The following is a 12,873-nucleotide window of genomic DNA, read 5'->3' as shown; positions in this document are numbered from 1 at the left end:
TTACTACTTTAAGTGCCTCACTTCCTAATCTCAGCATCACCCGACTTAATTCGACTACATTCCATTATCCTCGTTTTGCTTTTGTTGATGTTCATCTTATATCCTCCTTTCAAGACACTATCCATTACGTTCAACTGCTTTTCCAAGTCCTTTGCTGTCTCAGCCAGAATTAAAATGTCATCGGCGAACCTCAAAGTTTTTATTTTTTCTCCATGGATTTTAATACCTACTACGAATTTTTGTTTTGTTTCCTTCACTGCTTGCTCAATATACAGATTGAATAACATCGGGGAGAGGATACAATCCTGTCTCACTCCCTTCCCAACCACTGCTTCCCTTTCATGTCCCTCAACTCTTGTAACTGCCATCTGGTTTCTGTACAAATTGTAAATAGCCTTTCGCTCCCTGTATTTTACCCCTGCCACCTTCAGAATTTGAAAGAGAGTATTCCAGTCAACATTGTCAAAAGCTTTCTCTTAGTCTACAAATGCTAGAAATGTAGGTTTGCCTTTCATTAATCTAGCTTCTAAGATAAGTCGTAGGGTCAGCATTGCTTCACGTGTTCCAATATTTCTACTGAATCGAAACTGATCTTCCCCAAGGTCGGCTCCTACCAGTTTTTCCATTCGACTGTAAAGAATTCGCGTTAGTATTTTGCAGCCATGACTTATTAAACTGATTGTTCGGTAATTTTCACATCTGTCAGCACCTGCTTTCTTTGGGATTGGAATTATTATATTCTTCTTGAAGTCTGAGGGTATTTCGCCTATCTCATACATCTTGCTCACCAGATGGTAGAGTTTTGTCAGGACTGGCTTTCCCAAGGCCGTCAGTAGTTCTAATGGAATGTTGTCTACTCCTGGGGCCTTGTTTCGATTCAGGTCTTTCAGTACTCTGTCAAACTCTTCACGCAGTATCGTATCTCCCATTTCATTTTCATCTACATCCTCTTCCATTTCCATAATGTTGTCCTCAAGTACGTCACCCTTGTATAGACCCTCTATATACTCCTTCCACCTTTCTGCTTTCCCTTCTTTGCTTAGAACTGGGTTGCCATCTGAGTTCTTGATATTCATACAAGTGGTTCTCTTCTCTCCAAAGGTCTCTTTAATTTTCCTGTAGGCAGTATCTATCTTACCCCTAATGAGATAAGCCTCTACAACTTTACATTTGTCCTCTAACCATCCCTGCTTAGCCATTTTGCACTTCCTGTCAATCTCATTTTTGAGACGTTTGTACTCCTTTTTGCCTGTTTCATTTACTGCATATTTATATTTTCTCCTTTCATCAATTAAATTCAATATTTCTTCTGTTACCCAAGGATTTCTACTAGCCCTCGTCTTTTTACCTACTGGATCCTCTGCTGCCTTCACTACTTCATCTCTCAAACCTACCCATTCTTCTTCTACTGTATTTCTTTCCCCCATTCCTGTCAATTGTTCCCTGAAACTCTGTACAACCTCTGGTTCTTTCAGTTTATCCAGGTCCCATCTCCTTAAATTGCCACCTTTTTGCAGTTTCTTCAGTTTTAATCTACAGTTCATAACCAATAGATTGTGGTCAGAGTCCACATCTGCCACTGGAAATGTCTTACAATTTAAAACCTGGTTCCTAAATCTCTGTCTTACCATTATATAATCTATCTGAAACCTGTCAGTATCTCCAGGCTTCTTCCATGTATACAACCTTCTTTTATGATTCTTGAACCAAGTGTTAGCTATGATTAAGTTGTGCTCTGTGCAAAATTCTAACAGGCGGCTTCCTCTTTCATTTCTTAGCCCCAATCCATATTCACCTACTACGTTTTCTTCTCTCCCTTTTCCTACTACCCAATTCCAGTCTACGTCTACATCTACATCCATACTCTGCAAGCCACTTGACAGTGTGTGGCGGAGGGTACCTTGAGTACCTCTATCGGTTCTCCCTTCTATTCCAGTCTCGTATTGTTCGTGGAAAGAAGGATTGTCGGTATGCCTCTGTGTGGGCTCTAATCTCTCTGATTTTATCCTCATGGTCTCTTCGCAAGACATACGTAGGAGGGAGCAATATACTGCTTGAATCCTCGGTGAAGGTGTGTTCTCGAAACTTCAACAAAAGCCCGTACCGAGCTACTGAGTTTCTCTCCTGCAGATTCCTCCACTGGAGTTTATTTGTCATCTCCGTAACGCTTTCGCTATTACTAAATGATCCTGTAACACAGGGCGCTGCTCTCCGTTGGATCTTCTCTATCTCTTGTATCAACCCTATCTGGTACGGATCCCACACTGCTGAGCAGTATTCAAGCAGTGGTGCTCTGAAAGTAGGTCAAATATTTCCATTTTGATGCATTTCTGATCTTGTCTTAAAGAGTTGCTGCACTAATCTTGCAGATAATTTTCTCGTATCCGATTCCACTGTTAAAATGTGATATGCCTGGGCAGATAATATCCCTGCAGCTTCAGAAATTTCTCGTAGTTTCAGTTGGCAATCCTTAATGACCATTTAATACATTTTTACTATAATTTCTGGCACTGTGACACATATTGGTTGAATACTATGTGGATCATCATCTCAGTTGTCTTGGCAACCAAATTTAAACTTGGTTGTCCATTTGGCAACAGCTGATTGCAATGGAGCAGAGCCGCCAGGGTGTTCCGAAAAGCAATATGAATCATACAATGCTACTGAATTTTGTCCATTGATGATCAACATTGGCAGAGCTGGAGATGCAATTTTCATGTTTAGTTGTAAGGTAATCTGAAATTGTTTCTTGTCGCTCTTGCTAAACAGAAAGATCATCCTACCTTTCTTTGTATTCCTATTTACAGCAGTATTCAGTGATTCTCTAAGGGCCGTATGATTGCCGATTCCCTTTTCTATGCCGAGTCGAAAAGTCTGGATGTGTCTGTCACCAGGAGATCTAAGATGCTATCCTCATGAGTCTGTTCTGATTAACTGCTGAAGGTAATTTTCATGTAAGACATCCCTATCCCTACCACCTGCCCAAACCATTTCTCTCCCATTCTATAGCTGGCAAGTCGAAATCTCTGCCTAAAGCTATAATATGACCAGGAAATTTATTTGAAACATTCTCCAAGTTTCCCGCCAACTGATCCACCACTGCTACTGCTGCTGCAAAGACAGGGGTCAATATAAAAGCACACTATTGTTATGTTTCATCCACCTTTAACACTTATAATCATTCAAATTATTTCACATTCCACACCTGTACAAATCTCACTTGATATTACTATATTTTTTAAAGCTATAAACATGCCTCCATCACCAGCACTTTACCTATCTTTGCAATATACATCCCAGGTGAGTTTAGAATTTCATTAGTATTAATCTAAGTTTTCATCCAGCTTTTTACTCCTATTATCAGGGCATTGTTACCATTTATACGTGAGATTAGTTCTGGGATCTTTCCATTGATGTTCCTGCCTTCAACTAATACTGTATTAACATTTTCTTTCTCCGATCTGCTGTGATGAATGTTACCCTGTCTGGACTCAGAACGCATCCTTTGAGGCCTGTGGAGGGATTTCTCTTTTCTAATAAACCCCCACTGTGCAAGCCATATGTACTCCACTACCCTAGGATTTAGGGGTTCTACATATCTCAGTCCAATAGAGCAGAGGTTCAGAAATCAGCAAGCAAGACTGTCTCAGAATCGTCTGAACGTATAATTTAAGCCTTCCACTCCGCTCCAAACCGTAAGACTGCCATCAGTTCCGGAAACGATGCTACAAAACTGTAGCTCTGCTTCCACCCCCTATGCCAGGCTAGCTGTCTCCACCAAATCAGTCAACTGCCTGTACGATTTGAGGATGGCAGCATCTGAACTCAGGCACAGGTATCACTTGTGCTGCCTTGAAACACAATTTACAGCGAAGTGCACCCAGTGCATTCAACTGCTGCTGGAAGATCCTCTCCATATCTCTGGTGAGACCCCAGCATGTAAACAGAATGCACATGGCAATCTTTCCCAACTTGCACACTATTTATCTCAGGGGTTCAATCACTCGTTTAACACTGGAGCTCCCAATAACAAGAAATCTCACCCTCTGCACTTGTCTGGACGTATCAAGAAGATTGGCCTCTGCCCCAACAGGCAAGGCATCCGATGCTGGCTCAGACATGCAGCTGGTAGCCACTTCCACCTTGAGATTTGCAACCCTGCCATTGGTTCCCAATCACAGTCAGGTATAAGTTGATTGGTCGGTAACACAATTTTGAAGGTGCCAGGGTATCAGGAATTGCAGAGGTGCCAAAGCTTTAGTCTCAGGTACCCGAATGCCAGCCCTGGGCAGCAGCCTTCAGCCCGTCAACTGTGGCCTACACAGCTTCCATATGTTTACAGACAGTGGGCAATTCTACATCTGCACAAAACAGGTGCAGTCCCTACCCATCTTTAATCAGTTTTTGTCTATGCCACAAGTAATGTAACACAAATACGAAAAAGGCACTGGGTGCAGTCTAAATTTTACTGTACACTACCTCTGGTTTCTATTACACTAAAAAACTTGACTTGCACAAAAATAATGAACTAGAATTTGAGCAAAAATCTTTGAATAAGTTATCAAACATGACCACATACTGAAATACACAGTTATAATTCACATCTTCACAGAAGTAAGTGAAAACAAAAACTAAACTAAATTATTGTGTTGCAGCACAGACTGCTAGCGTTCCAGGCACGTTTGTCTGACAACCTGGCAGATGCTACACTACGAGAGCACTCTGTCGAATGGTCACAAGATTCCAACTGATCAGGTGACTGTAGCACTTATTTTGAGCAGTATTTGGGATAATGATTCAAAGCTAATTTGATGTCATATGTTGTACATAGTAACACTAAGCTGTTATCTGTAGGATAATCAAAGTGTGAAATTGTTTTGCAATAATCATGTATCTCTTCCAGCACTGCTATTATTACTGAAGTGGTTACTTATTAAGTACAACTGTGATATAATTTTTGCAGGAATTTATAATGTTTTGCAGATGATGTATGTAAGTTTCTTTGATACTTGCTCATAATTCTTTATACCATAAATGCTACCCACAGTTAACATAATGCGTGTAACTAGTGTATACATTAAGTAATCATCTATTTAAACTAGGATTGAACTAATCGAAAATACAAGATTTATATCTTCTATCTAGTACTTGAGTATATTGATAAATAAATATATAATGTTAAGTGTCACAAACTGATTTTATAAATGAACCTGGAGGCTATCAAGAGCTTGAGTGAAGTAGGTGATGACGGGTGAATGATCTCAAGAGCAGAGAGACAAAAAAGGAGATTGACAAAAATAATTAATGATATTTTTTAAGTTTGTATCATATGTATTATACACAACACAAATTTGAGAAGACAACCCATACAGTGGAAGAATCTCATCTATGCAATAAATTCTAGTGTGTGTGTGTGTGTGTGTGTGTGTGTGTGTGTGTGTGTGTGTGTGTGTGTGTGAAATGTACAGACAGACGAACTAATTGTAGAATACAATAAACCCTTTCAGTAAACAAGTTGATGCACCTTGTACTTTGTTCATAAATGCTTTTGCAATTTTTACCTTCTGCACACTGTAACTATTGATTCATTATGTTATATGTAAGCATAATTAAAAATCATTATCATCAAATTTTGTAGACCCAGTGTTTGTCTGTCACATAAACACTGCTATATTCTTAGTCTTTTCATATTCCACATAGAGTTAAAGATACAACACGACTCAATACAATGCACATTCAGACTCAAATGTTAGCAAAATTACAGGTAAAGTAATTGTGTGCTTAGTTAAAATCTGATAATATGACTGTTAAAAAACACTCGCTACTGAAATTTGGAGCCGAAAGAATGTAAATTACTTAATTCTAGCAACAAAATCCATATATTTCTTGAAGTAGTTCGTGGTGCATTCAGTAACTCTTGTAATCATTTTCTGTAATTATAGTTAAAATATTCCTGCAAACAATGGGTGAACTGATCCTGGCTGTTAAAAATTTATTTATACTTAGGTGGCTGTGCCTGCGGAACCAGGTAAGTTCATTTTAGCAAATGCTGAGTGCATGGGATCATGCCAAAGTTGACCTTTTTTTTTACTGAAAATTGTGTCAGAAAAGTTTAAGAGTATGAGGATATATTTGACGTGTACATGTTTTTTATCTGATATACCAACAATATCAACTAATATAACTCGGCACTACATCACTGCATCAAGCAAGGGTTCATCTGGTCATCTTCAACAACTGGACTTATGATATAAGTAGTTCAAACAATGCTGTAAATAACTTAGTAATAAAGGAGTCCACTCAAAGGAGCGCGCGCGTGCGCCCACACCCACACCCACGCCCACACCCACACCCACACACATTAGCTGGACACACAATGCACTGTCAAAGGATTCCTTCTGAATGCTACCGAAGTTTCCATTCTCTTTCATGTGTGCCTGATGATGACTCTGTTTCTGCTAGTCAGTGGGCGGTCTCCTTTACTCCTAAATTATTTACAAAATTCAGAAAGTACTGTTTCCTTTTCAAGCTGCAATATACTATCACAAGTCACACTCCATAGTTTTGCAGAGGCACATGCACGTATTTTATCTCAATTAAAGGTAGAGGGATGTTAAAATTTAAATCTTACCATAGAAAAAAATTATATCGCTCACAGAAGAATTTTATTAGTACATTAAACTTAACTACACAAAATACAATAAATGAAACAGCAAAGATTGTGCTTGTATGAATACAAATTCTGCAGAAAAAGTTAACAATTTATCAAGACAAAACTAGCACACAAAACTGTGTATAATGCATAACACCAGGTGGATTCTCGCAAATAACTTATTTTATGTGACTTCTAGGATGAAATACTTTTGGATATATATACTGTTTTTGCCCGCAAACAAAATTTTGTGTTTTATTTGTATCTTCAACTTGCTTTGGAAGCAAACCTTAAAATACACTTTTCTCAATTGCTGACTAGTTTTTATTTGTTACAGAGATCAAAAATAGAGTGCAACACAGCACAATACTCATGAGCACATTAATAACACAATTTTTTTTATTTTAATTTGGTAAACCTTTACAATTCATGTGCTCAATGCTATGTGAGTAAAACAATGCAACAGGAAGAGATTTTTGCAATAGTTTTTTCTACAACTATGCAATGTGTCTGCTCGATTTATCAAAGTCTGCCTCTTCAGTTCACTTGTGTACGTGAGCATTGACTGTGCCTTGGAGAAAGTAGTTATGAAGCCTAGTCTACTTCACGCACAGTAACATTTTCATTGCATAATTAATGGAAGTACACGAGCTTGCATAAAAAACAATAATCCTTGACAGAGACTCTTTTTAATTAATGCTGAACAGTATTCAAATTTTAGACATCTTATGAATAATATGCATATGTTTCTTGATTAAATATCAGTAAATACTTTTTTCATTCAAGTGATATTTTAAAGAAAAAAGTCATAACTGTTAACAGATTGTTAACAGGACAAGAAACTTCAGATATTACAGAATATATATAAAACAATACAAGTCCATCTGCTATCAATTTCTGTCCACTACTGGAATGGGACATATATTTCATTTTTATTCTACTAACATTGTAACCTTACTAACTTCAGACATTTATTTTTCTGCAGTGTTGATAACACTGTACTTTGGACAGTGAACTTAAAAATATTATCAACTTGTGAAATTTTACGAGCTTAAGAAGGTTAACAAAAGATCAATATGGTTAATGAACAAAGATATTTACATAAAGATAATCAGTACAAATACTAGCTGCTTATACAAGAAAAAGTGATATTGTTCAGTCAACAACACTGAAGGACAATCATTATGAAGACAATATATTACGTTTTAACTTCTCTCCTAGTCTTCTCTATTACTTGGCTCACAAGTTACACAACATTTTCTTATATTTATTCAATCTACATGAGGTAAAAGAACTGCAAGTTAATTTTTACACATTATTTCACAACTGTCATGTAAACTACAGTCATAGTAAAAAACCCAACATAAATGTTGGACTGTAAGAGAATGAGCAGAGCAAACGCTAGAGAACTACAATAAAATACTCAAGAATAAGCACCAAAAAGAATACAGAAGTGCCTTCTGAATGAAGTTTGGTTGCCCCTTTAGTGAACCGAACACCTACAAAACAAATGTAGAAACTAGAATTTCATTGATGTGTACACTATTATTAACAAGGAAATTAATCAAACTGCAATAATTTTTATGAAAAAGAAAACCTTGTAAATGTTTATTCTGAACATCTGACACAATTACATATGGATGAAAGAAAACCATACCAAGTCTCGCTAGTCATCCATGTGCAACAAGAAACTGACAAGAGAAAGGAATACTCAATGCACTAGCCATATTTTAATATGCTAGTGACCAACAGTTCCATTCTGTTCACACATAAGACACTTATATTGCGAATACCTAATATATACAAAATAGCAAAACAAAATTCCCTGTTCTTAGCTATGGTATGGTATTCTAACAGCAGGTTGCCCACCAGAGATAAACATTTCAACTGATTTTTTTCCATCTGTATTGGCCATTGGCCAATGATTCAAATTACTTTCTGCACCATATCACTGCAAATCATTATTACACTTACTTCTTACAGGACAGACGTAAAAAGGGAACTGATAGTGAAATCACTAGGTAAAAGTAAGCAATCTGCACGACAGTATTTTGCAAGATGTGGTAAGTGTGCAGAAGAAATGAGACACCATCATCCAAAATGGTACACACACCTGGCAGCATACCAAGCACAAGGATCTGGAATGCAAAAATTACCTATGCCACCAGTTTAATTATTCCCAGGAATTATTTCATTGGCAGTCACGTAATTCATTGTTTGTGGGAGCATACATGATAAATAAACCTGCTGCAAGTATACCTACATACAAATATGTATCTGAGACAAAAATTTAACATCTAACTTGCGAACTGAATACCACTTCTTGTGGCAATAACACAATCAAAAACTGCCACCACTGATTTGACATATTACTGCTTCTTCAGGAAACAGAACTCGTTCAAGTAAACATCAATAGATACAAATTAGTTCCCACAGTTTTTAAAAATGAAGAAAGGATTTTATCAGCAAAGGATATCAGTATCATGCTACACATTAAACCACACTCTGCAGTTAAGTAAACGCAAACAACATTGGTAGTAAGACGGTCATGAGCAGTGTGGGGATTTGCCAACGGGGCTGCACCGCCATGCCGCTCCCCGCATGTCCCTGCCCGCCGGCACCCAACTGGGCACTGCTGCCACCATCCTTGGACCTGGGTGACCAAATTTGTGGGGTCACGCACGCATCATCACAGCTCTTTTCTGGAATAACAATGGATGGGGTGATGGAAGGGGTATGGAGGAATCATAAAACAAACTAAAAAATGAGGACAGGAATACTCTTGAAGGAAATTTTGTAATAACCTAACACACACTGTGCTGACTCATGGTAGCAAATCTTAGTGTCAAATATTCCTTTCAAAACTGCATTTCCCTTGCACACTTTCATCAAAATACAATGTGCAGCACCTTTACAATGTCAATAAAGAGTTTGTTGTGATCGCTACATGCAGGAACTTCCGCTGTGTACTCATGTACAATTTGTTGCATTTTATATGATGATGCTTCACAGTTTTAAGCATACACTACTGAAACAGTCAAGTAGTATGGAAACTGGAATAATACCTGTTTCATTATTAAAATCTGTGCACATGCTGTAACAGTCAACTGCAGAAACATCAATCTGACAGTATGGAATTCAATACTTCTTTTAATTAATTGGTTATCCTACAGCTTTGTTAAATACTTATATAGTCCAATCAGATGCTGAACAGTAAGCAGTTCTTTGAGACATATCTTCTCAAACAAATCTGGAAGAATAAAACCTTCATTACATATGTTTCTTAGGGACTATATAACTTAAAACAAAACTTGTGCCTGAGAATTTATCTTTTCTTGTCGCAAGTAAACAGCGAAATGATGCAGATAAATGCTCTGGTACTAGCGTTTTCTACAACTGACAGTTCTGATACCAATATATTTTTATTTAGGTTCCACTCATGAAGAGCTATGCAGTACCCAATGTAACTGAACATGGAAACTAAAATTCTGAACACATATGACATGTTACAAGTTTATATCAGGAACCACAAACTAAACAACAGCACATGAAAAATTAATACAAAGAAATTGGTGGAAAAATTAACCCAATTCTACGAAATTTATTAGGAGTAAAAACAAATACAAAATGTTCACGAATAATACAGAGAATAATTACAAAATTAACTTAAAGAGCTCCATAGTAGATGCATTTTCCTCACAGCCTAAGAATTGAAGAACAAAAGAAAATAATATAATATGGGGGGGGGGGGGCGGCAAGGAGGCGAAGGAAGGAAGGAGGGAGGGAGGGAGGGAGGGAGGGAGGGAGGGAGGGAGAGAATGCTGTGTTGGCATATATCGGATTGTACATATTGCAAGTCATGTATCAAAATCCTGTCGCATTATTCTCAATATTGCGATCTCGGCTTCCTATCTTCACTTATTTTTCAGTTTTTACTTAGGAGAGAACATTCCTTTTGAAATATCCAGCTACACAAACTTTCTGTATTCAGACCATAACACTGATCACTGTAAATTACATTTATCCCTGTGACCAATGAATTTATTTTTCAGCTTATATGATTTTAGGAATGAGAAACTATCTTGACAAGCCTTTCTTCTTCAGTTCTACTGGAGCAATACAAAACAAGACAGATGGCTTATTTCACATAAGTCTTCAACAAAATAACTTACTTGAATATTAACTAATAGATAAATCTTGAGCCTAACATTTGATACTGATATGGCATAATATAGCAGCATTTAAAAGTTGTTCTGTTGCTATCACATACAAAATTTATTTTTGTAACTCAGAAAATTTTTGCAATGAGTCACGCCAGTCATCAAAGATTTCTGTGTTGTTTGATGAAAACGGCAAACAACAGAAAACAAACTTGAAATTAACATGGCAATATCCTTACAAAAATTCCTGCCATTTAGTGATACTTAAAAAATATATTGCATTGTTTACAGACACATAAATTAAACGACAGGTAACAAAGCTTCCAAGCTACTAAAACGTTCATTACTGAAATTGCAAAAGAAAAAAATCAGATCTTCACAGATTTTTAAAAATTTACTACAACACAATTATGGATGATGGTCAGATGCAAACAATGCAACTAATGCAGACCTATATTAACGGGAGGACAATTAAAGATTACAATGGGTTCTTTTTGGCACTTACTGCCAATATTAACTTTTAGTCCTGATCTTTCCACTATCACATTATCTGGGAAGTGACACATAATGAAGAACCAAAACTTCTGTAAATAAAACGCAAAACTAAAAGCAATCACATATTTTAACAACAAACATTCCTCATAACTTTACGGTTTTCCAAATCAGAAATTGAATGAAATACAATGGTGTCCATCACACACAAATTATGAATAACCACAGTTTTTTGGTATTTTGAACATGCAACAGCACAATGTTACGTTGTCAAGATCACACAGAAAACTTATGCAAACACCAACATACAACAACTGCAACCACACTATAACCTGCTGTTAGAAATGTAACACATAAAGCACTTTCGGTGAATAACTGACTTATCATACGCTTACACTGTGAGTAGAACCGTCTATATGAAATCTCCAAAAAAGAACAGTAGGTCATACTGAAAGAAAATAGCACAGCATTACAGTACTTTCTTTAGACAGGAGTCAGTTGTGTGCTTATGAAATCTTGTCTATAATTTTGTTAAAGCGAAACACAGTATTACGATTTATTACTCTGAAAGTTATTTATCCAAATAAACTCTGAAACAGTGGCTTATCATGAGAATAACGAACACGCATTTCCAACACCAGTAAACAAGAGATGTGCAAGTGCAGATAAATGTCACTAGCTACTAATTCCACTTCATGAGAAATTGCACTTTTGGAAATTTTTTATCAAAATAGGAATAATAACTTTCCAGGCTTAGCAACACTGGCAAACAGGTATAGATTAATGGATGACACTAGATTAACACCTGAAATGAGATAATGAAAGTGGTATTATTGGGATTAATTCTGTCAACATTGCTTCATCATCAACTGATAGACAAAAAACATGAATATGTACTGAAGTACAACATGTCTTAGAAAAGGAAACACATTTTTACTGTAGTTCCTAACTGGTAAAAACACCAGCAGGGAAGAAAATAGAGGAAAATGTACCATTATCTACATACAAATTAGTTCACATTTCACACCATCCACATTTTTCGCAATACAACAGCAACGAAAACAGGCACGCATGAAAGCCGTGTTCCCTTTGTCTGACAGCACTGATAACTGCACATGCAATGCTACACACAGCAAGGAAGCAATGTTAAGTGCGGCTTTGTTAGAATGAATTCCAAGTGGAGAACAGCATAGATTCCTACACAACTCTCAGAATAAGACTAGATGATCATATGCGTGTAGTACTCAGTCATCAGCCCTTTTCTGTCGGCTGGAATGTAGGAGCATTTCTGCTATGACCTATGTAGAAATGAAAATGAAATTAATATTATGGAAACTATAACAAACATGATTATTGCAAATTAAAATACTAAATACACAAACCAATAAGATCCTATGTTTTGAACACTAAATTATGTCTAAGAAATTTATGTTTTTCCTTTTCTAGTCTGTCTTTCCTGTTTTGTTACAAACTACATAAATATTTTTAACACTAAGAACAGGAATTTCACAAACAGATTTTGAACTGAATGAAGGCGCAGCTAATGAACCCGTCTCAAATAACAACAAC

The 12,873-nt window shown here is 36.8% G+C and overlaps 1 protein-coding gene across 9 annotated transcripts in view; it reads right to left on the bottom strand.

Annotated features, from left to right (window-relative positions):
- Positions 1-6,643: 6,643 nt before the first annotated feature.
- Positions 6,644-12,873, bottom strand: part of LOC126195826 (protein-L-isoaspartate(D-aspartate) O-methyltransferase) — a 67,605-nt gene continuing 61,375 nt past the window's right edge. For 2 of the 9 annotated variants that reach the window (XM_049934469.1, XM_049934470.1), the window contains exon 7: positions 6,644-9,305. In XM_049934469.1, coding sequence (XP_049790426.1) covers positions 9,164-9,305 — 142 coding nt within the window. In that variant the 3' untranslated portion in view covers positions 6,644-9,163. Of the gene's footprint in view, positions 9,903-12,499; positions 12,603-12,873 lie in introns of those variants that run through there. The other 7 variants (XM_049934472.1, XM_049934476.1, XR_007538615.1 and 4 more) reach the window with 6 other exon arrangements.

Source organism: Schistocerca nitens, chromosome 7 (genome assembly GCF_023898315.1).
Source record: "Schistocerca nitens isolate TAMUIC-IGC-003100 chromosome 7, iqSchNite1.1, whole genome shotgun sequence".
NCBI lineage: Eukaryota > Metazoa > Arthropoda > Insecta > Orthoptera > Acrididae > Schistocerca > Schistocerca nitens.
Note: the sequence above shows the minus strand (reverse complement) of the source record. Positions and strands in the feature narration are given on the sequence as shown.